General features: G+C 36.3%; 1 protein-coding gene across 2 annotated transcripts; it reads right to left on the bottom strand.

Annotated features, from left to right (window-relative positions):
• Positions 1-8566: 8566 nt before the first annotated feature.
• LOC113062329 (39S ribosomal protein L3, mitochondrial-like) lies at positions 8567-13931 on the bottom strand. Of its 2 annotated transcripts, none has more exons than XM_026232105.1 (10): positions 13697-13928; positions 13322-13503; positions 13075-13166; positions 12137-12235; positions 11321-11420; positions 11041-11101; positions 10501-10612; positions 10045-10122; positions 9389-9466; positions 8567-8940 (listed from the first exon to the last, which is right to left on the bottom strand). In XM_026232105.1, exons 1-10 carry the CDS (start codon positions 13789-13791, stop codon positions 8797-8799), a joined length of 1041 nt encoding a protein of 346 aa, XP_026087890.1. In that variant the 5' UTR covers positions 13792-13928; the 3' UTR covers positions 8567-8796. The 2 variants fall into 2 exon arrangements, with proteins under 2 accessions (XP_026087890.1, XP_026087891.1); XM_026232106.1 differs by having other exon boundaries at positions 8570-8940; positions 13322-13500; positions 13697-13931.
• Positions 13932-15725: the final 1794 nt, after the last annotated feature.

Below are 15725 nucleotides of genomic sequence, written 5' to 3'. Positions count from 1 at the left end.
TACGTGTAGTAATGTGTTTGATTTTTTTTTTTTTTTTGTGCCCGAAGCAAATGAAGCCCGTTGATTTAATCTAGACAGCTCCATTAACCCATGCAGAAAGAAGGACACATAATAACACGCTCATACTGTCCTACATCGGAACACAACCAGACACTGCCATCATATGGCCATATTACAGCAGTGGCGCTTTTAACAAGTACATTAGCACACAGCAGCATGTTTATTGTATGAGACTCTGTATAATCTGTTTTGGTTATATTTCATATGCAGTATTAATGGGAATACCTACCACAAAACTTGCAGGGGGAATCTGCTCTAGAGAACAGAGCTCAGACTAGTGAAAATTCACCTTTCACAAGAAGGACCCTAAAAACAACACTGGTGTGACATGGGGAACAAACCCAAAATACTGGCTTGAATGCCATTGACACAGGGAGAGACCTGAAGATTGTTCACAGATGTTCCCTATGTTTTACCAAGAGTTACAACTGCATGTCCAGGTGTGTAGAGCTTGTAAACACATGTAAACACATTTTTAAGTTTAATCTCCTTTAATTTTGAATTTAAAACAGAAGCAACATCTCCACATCAGACAGTACTGCTAGTCTTCGGTCAAAACACAGTTGTCCCTTTTTTATTATTACAATTTTATTATGTATACAGAGCTAAAATAAAGCTTTGTTTATACTTCAGAAAAGACATCCTAACAGAAAGAACCATAATCACCTCTTCCTCCTCATCATCATTCTCATTACAGTGCAAACTAAAGTGCTATTTAGGAATAGAAATAGAGTGAAACTGGACTCAATATTAGATGACTGCATAGAATTACAATGCAAAACCATTTTTCTATTTGCTTGTAGTACATTTGCTAAGTCCAGTGTACAGTGTAACTTTGTGTTGGTACTGGCCATGTAGAAAAGGCAAGTATTAGTGTGTGTTCACTCTTCAGGCATCAGATCTAGTGTTGACCATAAAGGATCCAAATCACCTGGAAGATTTTTTTGGCATCCCCTGTTGACTGTTGTCTGTTGTCATTTTGTGTGTGTTTTTGAATATCCTGAAAGACTACAGGCCCTGTTGGCAATCACTTTTGCCCCACTACCTCCATCAAACTCTTCTCCTCAGCCTCATCGTCCTCAAGGGCACTACGGACCTCTCCAGAGATGAACCCACATCAGTGTAAACATTAGATGCTGCAACACACACATAACTGGATGTAATCAAATCCATAAAAAAACAATGATAGTAGATGTTGGGTATTTGTTCAAAATTATCATAGTCACATCAGTTTACAAACTACATATAATAAAATTCTTGTTTTAATGTTGAACTGACTGATTAAAAAAAGGAATGCACATTATCACAAATTAAATGTTTTTGTTCTAATTTTGTGTGTGTGTGTCTACTCTCACCGTGCATGGCCTGAATGAGGTTCTTGACAGTGTCTGGTCTTACGCTGAGAAATGCACATTTTTCCAACAGAGCGTCAGACAGAGATTTAAACATGTCTATTTTAAACACAGAGTCACTGCTTAGTAACTCCATAAATTTCCTGCACATAAACAGAGGAAAAAAAAAAAGGAAAATATTTCAACTACTGCACAAGCCTACAGATACACAGAGAAGATTTGCTGAGAGGTCAATTCACCAAAAACAGGGAATTCTGTAATTACTAGCTTATTACTCCTGGAAACCAGGGCTTTTTTAAGGGTTAGTAAACCATGAAAAAAAAAAACATCCTTTTGAGAAATACTATAAATGTTACAGTAATCATTGTCTTACAATTCTTGTACAATGAGTTGACGCATTTAGTGTTTTTTATTTCTCAGAAATGTGTAATTTTATTAACGTTTATTATTGTTTTACCCTCGATGCATCATTATACTGTGAATAAACTTTATTGACATTTTTTTCTCATTTAAATGTAGGGTCTGTTTTTTTTCTTTCATTACTTTTGTTTTTATGTTATTGATATTTATTTTGTTTTATTCTTTTTGGTGTATAATTTTCTGTATATCCTATATTTGCTATGTTATCTGCATTGTCCGAGTAAGTTGTGTTCGTTCCCCTTCTACCCTGTCACTCTCATGAGGATTAAACGAAGAATTTAATTGTACTACCAGGCCTACATATGAAAACAAATAAAGCTCGTGACTTTTTACCATTTTCATGCTGATTTGTATCCACTAGGTGGCTGCAGTGTATCAGTTTTGGTCAGTGTTTTGATTCGGCTTATTTATAATAAGCCATACCATAACAATGATTTATGAAGTTCAGAACATTCTCACAGTGAACGACAAATGTAAAATTTGGAATGTCGTTGTGTAATATTTTGTGTGCTGTTGATAAACAGAAATCTCCCAAATGCTGATCCTTGAATAAAAAGCTAGTGAAAGGATCATTAAAAATGTTAGTTTAGAAATGCTTAAAGTGTACAATTAATAAGGTACACCAGAAAGTGTAGAAACTCTATAGGTCTCTAAAATGGTTTCTCATTAGCATTATGTTTGTCTCTCCTGTAGATTAACACAGTCTTATCAGACAGCAGATAATGATGGTGAGGAAACAACTTGACAAGCTCCATACTACAGATACATATACAGCGGTACACAGGGCAAGGCCATTGGGAATCATGACTCTCTCTCTCTCTCTCTCTCTCACACACACACACACACACACACACACACACACACACACACACACACACACACACACTTTTAATAGCTTCCTTACACATGGCTGGTCCCGGGCGTTTGTTGCTCAGATCTTTTGTCCTGTGTCTTTCCCATTCGCTAAAAGAATTAGTTTCAGAGCAGAGGAATTTCACCTCGATTTGTGTGAGGGTGTATAGGCTTGTGTGACAGAGGGTTTATACTTGGGGGGCTTTACTGTGAGTCTCAACGGTTAGGTTATAAAAGAAGAAGAGCTTCATAAACACAGATGACAAATTTCATTTCATTTTGTACATGCAGTCTTTATTTTCTACATGCTAGTGGAATATTTGGAGCTTGCAGTGATTGTTGACGTGTTAAAAAAACTGATTTTCTTTGAAGTTTACTGATGCTTGGACCTGAAAATGAATTGTGTAGCAAGATCTCTTCGAGTCTTTGTTTCCCCAGAGGTGTCTAGAGCACTGGCACTCTGTATTGATTGTTTAACATCCTACAGTCTTTCCTGAGTGCCAGGCCTCCTTTCCTCCCTCTTCTGCGGGTGGGGGGTGGGGGTGTGCTAATCTGCCTGCATGGGGCGGCCATGACATTTACCCAGGAATTATGGGAACATAATAAACTCTTAATAAAAGAGGCAATGACTTCTACACAGAGCAGAGAGGGATGTATCAGAGTGTGAGTAAAAGGAAAGAGAGAGATATATAACAAGTCAAAGCTAGACAAAGATGCTTTCACTTTAGTGTATAACTGTTCTTGAAATATTGATGGGTAATTTACATCTCCTGTCTATGAGACAAGACTAGTCCATTAGCACTCCTTTGCGTTCTACATTTATGAAGAAGGTATTTCATTTTGATTGCTAGGTTAGACTTTTCTTGTTACAGCATTATTATCGTTAACTAAAACTGAAACAGTTTAAAATATATTTTGAAATGTTTGTTTTAAATAGAAATAAAGCTGAGATCAAAACTAATAAAAATGAGAAAATACATAACAACAGTTTTACTGAAAATACATAAATAAAAGCTAGCTCACAATATTCATAAAAACTATAATTGTACATAGCAAATTACATATGGTTTCTTGTCTACTTTGGGTGTATTTTTCCATTTATAAAGCAAAACAAATATAAAGACACAATTGATGCAAGATCCTTGAAATCAGAAACGATCACTTCACAAACAGTAATAAAGGGATTTTTAATGTAAAACACTCAGATGCTTAGTGGGTTCTCTGCAGTGACCATCCAAAAAAAGTGATCTATTTTAATGAGTTGAAATCATTTGCCAATAATTAATAAGATGTTAATATTTGATATCTCATCACTCATAAGCCCAGCTGGGTCCTGCCTCTGACTAACCAATGACTGACAGCCAGCAGTCTCTCTGCGGTAACCATGGTGACACCTGGTCTCTCATGGACTCAAGACTTGGAGACTTTAATTAGAGTTTACTGAACTGAATCAGAGTTCGTAGAATTAGAGTGGCTTGAATAGATTATTAAAAAAAAAGGAGAGACAGAGAAAAGGAAAAGATATGAATGGGTTAACAAGGCAAGAAAGTTTGAGTGAGTTTGACAGCTACAGAAGAGGATAACGGAAAGCCTGATGTCATGAGTGTTGTCATGGCGATAACGATGCAGGGAAAAGATCAAAAGATTTCCGGAATGGTGGCTCGGTATTCTGCGCTCATGATGATTGGATGATTGTACAATGTAATGTGTGCTGGTTTGTCGGGGAAAACACATTCTTTAATATTAATAGATGCTAATGTGCCTGAGCAGAGAGCAGTGCATGTTGGGTAATACAGACAGCGCTGGCCACAGGACTTCTCTTGGTTTGAACCCCCATCCTTCCTTCCAGACCTTTCTTTCCCTCTGTCATTCACATTGAGTGTTATTTAATTATATGTGGATTTTCGTTTGCTATGCAAATTGTAGTACATAGAAGATGATGGGTTACTGAGTTCTATGGGGGTATATAATGCTCTGAATATGTGTGTGTGAGTGGCAGCATGGTGCCAGGACACTTCAGAGAAACCACTCACTCTCACCCATCGCAAGGTCAGCTCCAGAGAAGCTGCTTTCAAAGGTCACCTTCTTCACACAACGAACATACATCAAATGAGACGAAACAAAGGACTTCAGGCAAAAGATTGCCAGATAACTTCAAATGTTCTTCATTAGGTAACACCTTTTTAATAGATTGTATTCAAATATATAATTTAATATGACTGAATTAACTTGATTAAATTAGATCCAGGGATCCCAAGGAGGTAACAAATAAAAAATGTAAGAGAAAAGCAACTTAAATGTAGTTTAATAGTAGGAAATACAACTCAAAAGGACACTTGATGGCTGCTTTTAATCATTGCCTATTATAAAAATAATTTCAAGCATTTAAGAATTAAATCTTCTGATGAGAATATACATTGGTGAAGTGTTGCTAAGTAGAATAAGAGTGTAAATTAAGACACAAACATTCAGGGTCATTAGTTTTTAAATTTTTGAAAGAAGTCTCTTATTATCTATTATGGCTGCATTTGTTCGATTAAAAATACAATAAAAACAGTAATACTGAGAAATATTTTTCAGTTTACAATTTTCTATGGGAATATAATTTAAAGTTTAATTTACTTATGTTTTTGAAATCAGAATTTTCCGTAGGCATTTCTCCAGTCTTCAGTGTCACGTGATCCTTCAGAACTCATTCAGTGCTTCAAGAAACATTTCTCATAATCAGTGTTGAACACAATTCAGGCTTCTCTGATGTAAGATTATACATGTATTTACTGCTTCCATCCTGAAGAGAAGTAGTAATTTTTAACAAAAAATCTTTAAATTGTTTTTAAAATAGCACAACCGGGAAATATATGGTTTTTAAAAGGATGATTCACTCAAAACCACCCTCATGTCATTCCAAAACTGAATGACTTTCTTCATCAAATAAAGAATGTCTGTTGTTGTTGTTGCTTCTATAAATAAAGTAAATGGTTTTTACTATGTGGACAATGTCTTCAAAAGTTCTAAATATCTTTCACAGAAATAAGAAAGAAAAACAGGTTTGGAAGAACATGAGGGTGAGTAAATGATGACAGAATTTTCATTTTGGGTGAACTATCCTTTTTAATGTGCCATCATTGAATGAGACTCACTGTTGATGGCCTCCTGTGGTTTCCACTCTGACACACATGGACACAAGTGTGTCTCTTTGGCTTGTATCTCTTTCCAATCACATGTGGCAGAGGTGTGTGTGTGTGGTTGTAGAGGAGGGGTGCTGTGCTGGCAGGTGTGTTTACAGGAGGGGGTGTGACTGCTGTGAGGTTCGGTGGAGTGATCAAGAGCAATTTGGGGGGCGGAAATCTGGAGGGACAGGATGTGTGTGTGTTTAGAGGATTAGATTGGCAAGGCTTTTGGCATTACGCTCTCACTGGGGTCCACACACACACAGACTGCTACACATTCTGCGGGGGTGCAGGTGTCCCATGGTTGGGGGGTAGATCCAGAAAATCAAGAGCTCACCATGTTGGTGGGTTAAACAATGCGTTTGGTTGTACGTGCATATGTGTGTGTGTCTGTGTGTGTGTGTGTGTGTGTGTGTGTGAATTGAGAACAAGTGAGTGCCGTTCAAGCTTGATTAGCCAGTTTTCAGTGCAGCGCTGACATCAGGGAGTTCACTCATCTGCTACAGAGATTAAAAAAACTCTTTGCATTATGTATGTGTGAAGACAGCACTAAACATTACTAGGTCAGGCATCTGTGTGAATGTAGGTTTGTGATGATTTATACGGGTTAAATCCTGATTCTCGATCGACTGCATCATAAGAACAGTTTGGCATCAGAAGACTCTCGATATGCTATAGCCCACATATAGTCTTGAACAAACCCAGTTATCATGAGTCACTTTTCATAAAACATGAAATATTATAAATAGACTAAATAACTACATGGCCAACATTCACATCTTATCAAACAAATCCATGCTGACAGAAATTTTGATGGGGAAAACTAACAACAGAGCAAATGGGAACTTTATAATACAACAACTGTTGTGAAATGCAGGCTAATGAAGGTGACTCCAAACTGTAGAGCAAACTGGCAGCAGAGGAAGGTTTTCTGACTGAATAATACATGAACACAATATGTAACAGCTCTGTTATTATACATGAGACTCACATAGCTTGTTAACTTTAAGAAAGCATGACTGCTGGCCTCAGACGTTCCAGGGCTAAGGACTTTGAAACGGTTTAACTGTTGAAATTACAGTAAACTGCCAGCTGAGGTTTCCTCTATTTATTATGTACCACATGAAATGCAGTGACCATGTTTCACACATTACAGTCATTTTGGTAATGGTATATTTTATGAAAGTATAGGCATATATAATAATATACCATCCTAAGGTCATTTCAGGTAAACTGAGTGCCCTTTTTGAGATGTGGCCCAATTTACCTCAAATAACCCTGCATTTAAGCAATACATTTATAATTCACCTCAAGACGAACTGTTATGAGGCAATTCAAGATTTAATTATATTAATAAGAAAATCATTGTAATATGCTGATTTGCTGCACAATGAATATTTCTTATTTTTATCAATGTTGAAAACAGTTGTGCTGCTTAATGTTTTGTTCAGGATTACTTGAATAGAAAGTGAAAAAGAACAACATTAATTTGAAATAGAAATTCTTGGTAACATTATTAATGTCTTTGCTGCTGTTATACTCGATCTATTTAATGTATACTTTCTGCATAAAAGTTTTCAATTATTAAAAAACTTTAAATGTCACTATAAATATGGTAATTAAACGTAAGCAATTAAAAGGTTTTTACTGTAGCGTTTTTACTTTTTCCATTAAAATTTTTTTTTTTACGTGTACATTAGATTGAGTCATTTCTTGTTTTGTTGTTGGACTTCCATGTAAATGCCCACTAGCTGTATCCATTACTGTGCTGGTGTTTCTTAAGAAAAAGACGAGGATGGAGAGAAGACGATGTACATAAAGTGTTTACATGACCTTTCTACATGTGTGTAGAAGTCAAGGTTTGAGGGCTTTCGACTCTAATGTAGCCACTCCATCCATCCACACTCACTCACTCCCTTCATCTGTCAGTGAGCTTTAACTCATGCAACATTAATGCCTTGATTTATTCCTCTCACTTAGAGAGAGAGGGAGAAATGTCAACCATTGTCAGCATCTATTCATCCTTTCGTCTCCACCTCCTCCTGCTCTCTTCTCTAATGCACAGTGGTCCCATCAGGGTATTCTTACAGAGTTTTGCTGTCAGCTTCAAGCATTTTGTCAAATAAGATCAGAAATGCTGACACCACTTAAATAAAAATAACCAAACTTATAATAATGTTTAGTAATAAATATTTTGATTTAAAAATATGATCAAGAGAGTGGATTTCTCACATTTCTTATACGTTTTGGGGGTCATGCCTTTTTCAAGATACATATGCATTAAGTTTCTGTTTAGTTTAATATTAAACTTAAGAATTAATTTAGTTCACTAAATACCAAGCTTCATAGTAATTCATACACTATCTAATTTCTAAAAATTCTAGTTATTTTATTCACATTTCAGGTGATTATTTTTTCATATTAAAATTCAATTTGTACAATTAACTTAAACTGTTACATTAAATTAATTTATTAATAATAATTTAATACAATTATAAAATTGTATATATAAAATAAAACGACATTTTATAATTAACTGAAAATTTTAATCTTTTTAAATCTACATATAAAACATTATATATTAAATGTATATTTTACTTACACATTTTTGATTATATAGATACATTTTATATATAGCTTAAAGTAACTACTCACCAAGTGCTTACATGCAATGCTTTATCACGATAACATATAAAAATAAAACAAATTCAGTAATTATATCAAACAGGTTTTATTGTTTAAATACACAACTGCATTTGACACCATAACATGATCCAGATGTTATACAGAAGTATGAGTTTTACTCGGTGTCCCTGAACACCTGTATTTATGTGTTTACTTGACACTTCTTTAAGTCTTTCAGCCCAGCAGTGCTGAATCCACTAGATGAAAGATGCCCAGTGTCTTTTACCAGCGGAAGCAAGAATCGTGGGGTCACAGCCTCATTCAGGCATGGGCTCCCCAAACTGGAACATGTCCTCATCGAAAAGGTCTTCAGGGAGCTCTTTGTCTCCTTCAGCAAAGAACGTGGGGAATGGAGGGTTCTTGTTATTCTCCAACCGAGTGGGCAGAATTGAGTCCCTGACCTGATCAAGCAAACGTAAGTACGGTGATTAAACAAGAGGAGAGGAAGACACTCGACTAGGTATTATAAAGTCATCTGTTCCTGAATAAAGTTGGGTTGAGTGTGTATGTAAGCAAAGTCTACAACTATATGAAATGCTGACCACATATGATCGATTCACTGATGCACTTAGGACACACAACCGCCTCTGTGCACTGATACAGAGGAATCACTCAACTCGAGTGTGCACCAGCGTGCCAAGGTCAGTGCTTGTGCTGGCATGGACAGTACAGTACACAACACTTTGTTTTGTTTTTTAGCTAAACACTGCTGAATGTGAAGACAGATGCAGAAAAGATAAAAGCAAAAAAAGAGGAGCAAATCTTTCACCTTCAAAAGATATTCTACCTGAGGACAAGTGCACTTGACTTCGCACACGTGAGAGTTTGAGTATGTGAGAGGCGTTTTACCTTAACAAGACAGTTGCGGTGACCCGGGACAGATCCGTTCACATAGAGGATGTTATATTTGGTGTTCACTCTCCATACCTGCCACAGTAAAGACCTTAGTGAAACTACAGCAGGTGTCTCCTGAGCACAGTTTACAGTTTAATTTAAGCTTCACAGGCTCTTTCATGGCAAAGATTATACATTACAAATATAGTAGAACACAAAATACAATAAACAAATATTATATTTCTATAAAAGATACTTTACATTTACTTTTGAAAGAAATTGTAAAAGTTTTTCTGGGTCCATTTATAAAACAAGTCCTTAAGAGTTTGACCTGATAATGACTTTTAGGGGTACACAATAAATATTGGCCGATAATTAAAGTGAAGTGATTGACTAAAATTAATGCGCATCTCGCAAATCCACATTCATTATAAGCATGAATTTGCGCAGCTTGTCAGTTAACAACAGCTCGGTGAAGTAACATCTGCTCTATGTGCAATCACGCACCTGATGGAATTTACCGCTGATTAGAGAACCGGCTTTACTGACGAGATGACCATTAATTATCATCCGATATATATATATATATATCGTGCACCCCCAATAACTTTTTTATGCAAATAGTTTCTAAATTATTTTAAAGTACATTTTGTGCATTCTGGTAGGTGTACCTTCAAACCATGATTGGTGTCATAAATGTTTCCCATCCTGCCTGGCATCTTCTTTCCTTTGAAAACTTTTGCTGGGTCCTGAAAGCAAGGAGACAAGTTATTTAACTCATCCATTAACCATTCAAAAGGGCATACATATGGGACAGTTACAGCTACCCCAAACGACTGACTTGAAATCTCTCAGATAGAAAAGTGCTTCAATATCTGAAAATACACAGTTTGGGGAAAATCTATCAGTATTACATTTTTTTTTTTTTTAAATAAAGTATTAATTTCTGTTAAAATAAATCTTACTGACCAAACTTTGAACAGTAGTTTATGTATGAAAACAAAAAGAATTACATACACTGCCCATATATCATGCATCCCTAGAAAAAAAAAAACACAGGAATCACCCTGCAAACCCCGCTGGCATTAAGAGTGACACTCTATAAGTACAGAAATAAAAAAACTGACCCCTCCCGGCCCCAGAGAGCCTGGCCTCCTGTGTGTTTTAGTTTGTCCATGGGAAGCTGGCTGACCTTTGAACCCCCAGCGCTTCATCACTCCCTGAAAACCTTTACCAATTCTACAATAAAAAGATCAACAGTTTAATACAGTAAAGATGTAAACAGAACATTGAGTCCTCATACGCTGTGTAACAACATAAGAGATGTGGATGAAGCTGCAGACAGGCAGGATCTCAGACACGACTCAAAATTATGTGAAGCAAGGCTCTGTTCATTAAATATATGGTGGGTGTCATAAGAATTTCACGTGGAAAAAGGCATCTCTATATCTATATCTATCTATCTATCTATCTATCTATCTATCTATCTATCTATGTATTTATATCTATATACCTATCTATATACCTATCTATATACCTATCTATCTATCTATATATATATATATATATATATATATATATATATATATATATATATATATATATATATATATATATATATATATTAAAAAGTATATTGACACTTTGTGTGTGTGAACTTGACCTACGTTTTTGCTGTGACATCCACATATTGTCCTGGACGGAAGTGAGCTGCATAGAGAGGAGTGCCTAGACCAGAAAATAAATAAATAAATAACAACAGAAACTAAATTGAAAATGGTTTTAAAAAAAATTAATAATAATAATAATTTTTAAAATACACAAAACACGACAAGAAAACCTAAATACAAAACCGAAAAAATAAAAGTATGAGAGTAAAGGAATACAGCTGAAATGACTTAATTCTTTATCTGGCGATAAGCAAAGAGTTTTGACAGGTGAAGCAACCTGGTTTGATGATGGCGTTGTCCGACACACAAAACGTGGTGAGTTTCTGTTTAGGAGGAACTCCTGCATTCCGGAAAACCTCTAAATATCCCTCTGGCCTCTGTGAAAAAGACAGACTGACTTTCAGTTACTTCAAGGGATTCACTAACATTTATAATCCTTCAAAACTAGAAAGGGAGAATGAAAGAGAGAATACATTAAACCCAAACTGCTCTGCTGTGTTTTTGGCTCTAGAGAGGCTGAAGGCTCAGACTGAAGGTCAGGACATTTGACAATTATACTTCAAGCAGCACTTTGTAGCAGCTGTCAAATATAGACAGAAGACACACAAATATACACGCCAGCTTACTGCCAAAAGGGCAAAAAGGGACACTGACCAAAGCTTTTATTCATTACAAACTCCATAGAACAGTTTAGTTCAACCTCTTTATACCATGCTCACATCTGTCCATCTCTGTTAGTCTTTTTTATAACACCAATAGAAGAAAAAAAACAAGTGAGGAGAGAGAGAGAAGAATACAATTAAAAAGTTGCATAAAAGAAAGAAGTCCTAGTTTTCCCGTTTAATTTCCCTTAATATGCACATACACACAAAGGTGACCTCTACATCTACAGAGAGCTCAGTAAATTCTCTCCAGGAGCTCTTCAGGTCTTATTATACTCCCTCTCCAAAGAAACTGAAAAGCTCCAGTCTAATATACGGAGAAGTCAAGGACTGACAGAAAGGTGAAGAGGTAATGGTTTGTTATGAGGAGGAGGAAAGTGTGTGGACAAGAGCAGTCTTACTGAAAAAGGTTAAAGTCAGATCTTACTCACATGAAATGGAGAGACGTTTTTTCCTCCCACAATCAGGGCTGCTGTGCGTCCGTTATACTCTTCCTTGGGTAGATGTTTCACAACATGACAGTCTTGCACCTGACAGAGATATGGATGTGTTACTCTTATGTTTGATTGAGATGGCATGAGAAGTGCAGCTTCCTGGAACAAGCTTGGAACAAAATACCATGCTCAGGGACACCAACTCCATGGAGGCTGATTCTGATTTTAGGGAAGTCGTGGCCTAATGGTTAGAGGGTTGGACTCCCAATCGAAGGGTTGTGAGTTCTAGTCTCGGGCCGGACGGAATTGTGGGTGGGGGTAGTGCATGAACAGCTCTCTCTCCACCTTCAATACCACGACTTAGGTGCCCTTGAGCAAGGCATCGAACCCCCAACTGCTCCCCGGGCGCCACAGCATAAATGGCTGCCCACTGCTCCGGGTGTGTGCTCACAGTGTGTGTGTGTTCACTGCTCTGTGTGTGTGCATTTCGGATGGGTTAAATGCAGAGCACAAATTCTGAGTATGGGTCACCATACTTGGCTGAATGTCACTTTCACTTCACTTTCACTTCACTTCTGGTGTTTTTACCGATCTTTGCTTCCATACCTCAGCAGTACAATATAATAGACTAAACTTAATGAATTGTATTAATCACTAATGCACCAATTCAGCATAATTTGGTGAATTTATGTCACAACACGTTAAACATGTCCTACTGGACAAAATCTGTTAAAGAATCACAATATTGTTCTTAAATAAAGTATTATTAATATTGGCATATGAAGTGGCTCAATCAATGTATTGATTAAAATGTAAATATAAAAATCACTTTGACAGGTTGTAACTGTGTGTAATTCACAGGTTTTTTTTTAATATTGTTCTCAAAAATAGATTTCATGTGCTGTAATAAAGTGATGAATTGGAATCCTCTTTACCTGCAGCATTGTCACTACGTGTCTCTCTCCAGATTTGGTCCACACAGGCATCATTCCAAGTTTTACGGCCACAAGACCGACTCTCCGACTCCCTGAGGAGATGCAGATTACAAAACAATACAATCATAAAAACTTAAGTAGTAATCCATGTACATAACACAATTATGAGCACAAGCACGCTGCCTCCTTTAGGATTGGAAGGGAGCAGACACCCACAGACTGCATGGGTTCTGATGGTGAGACCCACCTTCTGCCCACTCATGTCTGGGCCAGGGCTCATCCTTGAGAGGATTGAGTTTGTCTGTGGTCTGTTGTTTGTATTCCTCTGTAACAGCCTTCTTTAGGAAGGAAGCATTATCTTCTGTGAGGTGCTCGTCCCACCAGGTGTTTGTTCGATGCGCTCTTATACACTGAATGACAGGGGGTCTGCTGAAGACAGAAAACAAGGCTTTTTACATAAATATCACGTTAAAAGTTGATAATGTGATGACAGTGACATTACATAAAGTTGTTAAACCTGATGGTACTGTAGAATACGCCTTATAAGAGTTGCTGTATTTAATATATTTAAACGATACCGAGTTAAATATTACATTGTTTTATGATGTTAATATTCAAATACCTCTTCAGCGCTGCTCCAACTCGGTAAACGGTTACTGGTGCTTCTCTTAGCAAACCATCAGCTAGCTTAATAAACCTATAAGTCAGTGCTGTCATTTTTATTATTTACAATTATCATACAACACAACTACAGCTCGTTCATTTGGCTCGGTCACATCATCATAGCAGACATAACAGTCTCGTGTTCGTCCTGCAGTAGAAGGACATTTCTTCCCCTTCCGGTGTTACGCGGAAAAACGGTCGCCGGTCTCTGACGTTTCAAAATATAGTTCCCTAAGCACTCAGTAGCGCGTTATGGTTATAGTTTGCATAATAGAAAATAAAATGCAAACTATTTATTTTTTCTATTATATTGTTCATTTAAATTCCCTTTTATATTAGTTCCCTCAGCACTCAATAGTGTGCTATTGTTTTTGCTGAGGAGTGAGGACAATAGATTTGTTCGGTTTATCGCTACTAATTTTTAAATGACAAAACAATATTACAAAATCAAGAATACAAAAATAAATTGTTCCTCACAAAAATAAAAATGATAAATATTAATCTAGTCAAATTATATTGTTATAAACTTTATATTGTATTATATTGTATATTATATTGTGTCTCTATATAAAATGAAAAAAAAACATTGTACTTAAAACATATTGTTTATTTTCTATTTATTGATCTGCTTGGATTAATACATATTGTTTTATTAAGCAGTTGTTACATCCCAGCAAAGGTTTCTTTACATAGCTTTAGCTGGTCTTAAGATGTTTACTATAAGTTCTGCCATACAATATACTAAAACATCAATTTTACTGAACTGCAAAATTCCTGTTTCCAAGCACTCTTAAAACTAATTATTTATTTTTTTACCCTCTGACATGATTGAACAATTTCCTAACAAAACAATATAATCAAAATATGTTCTTTGCAGACATTCAATCATGTGTGATAATATGTAGAACTATTTTGGTGAATTTCTTTTGTCTTGCAACACCTAATCAAAGCTGAAACAGAACTAAAAGGCTCTGTCTCTGCCAAACACTCACAGTGGAGGAACAAAATTGTTTTTCTCCCATTTAATTATCATATATTCTTTTTTTTTAAATCATAAATTTCAGATGCTAAACTGAGCTGCAGAAAAGAATGTAGAAGATCAGGAGGGTAACGGATTTGAGGAAGACCTGATGCTCTGCCTACCATGGGTTTTTCTTGAAGACCTGAGAACCACTGCATATTGAGCCCTAACCACAATTCAGCTGCTCCCTTTGTCCTGCCAGCTTCTGCTTCCATCATGCTGCCAGCTAGCTCAACCACCCTGCCAGCTGCTTCTTCCTACAACCTGCCAGTTGCGTTATCCTCTGACCTGCCAGTTTTCTTAACCATCCTGCTATCTGCCTCATCCAATATCACATGTTGTCCAGCCTGCTGCCAGCAATGTTCACACTCAGAGGTCTGAGGAGTATTACGTATGTACATATTTCAGCAGCAGGTGATGATCATATTCAGACATCAGGATAAACTGACCACACAGATTTAGACATCTGAGAGTATGTAGTGGTACACAGCACCTGAATCACATCTGTTAACTAATGAAACATATTTCCATTTTTAAGGCAATCAAATAAAATGGAAAAGAATCAACATGCATATATATATGTGTGTGTGTCAAGCCGAATGTTTGGTGGTTGAGATACAGGAAGTAATAATTCAACAATTACATAAGCATTGAAAAATATAATAAATGCAGTATTTTATATGCATAATCATGTTATTTAACATGCTTATTTAAAAGATAAAGAAAATATTGAAGTGGATATTTATGGGAGTCTAGCAATACTGTATCCTTGTGAAAGACATTCAACCTCAGATTTCATTCCCTGCTGCAAATTGTTTTGAATGAGAAAGTATCTGTAAAATCACTAACAATAAATAATCTGTTGAATCTGACTAATGGATCTGTTGAATATGATAAATGACATGATCTCTCATTCTCCTGATATCTCCTGGTCTTGTTCTGCTGATCCGAGTGTTTAATTATACAT

The sequence above is a fragment of the Carassius auratus genome, chromosome 44 (assembly GCF_003368295.1).
Source record: "Carassius auratus strain Wakin chromosome 44, ASM336829v1, whole genome shotgun sequence".
NCBI classification, from domain to species: Eukaryota; Metazoa; Chordata; class Actinopteri; order Cypriniformes; family Cyprinidae; genus Carassius; species Carassius auratus.
Note: the sequence above shows the minus strand (reverse complement) of the source record. Positions and strands in the feature narration are given on the sequence as shown.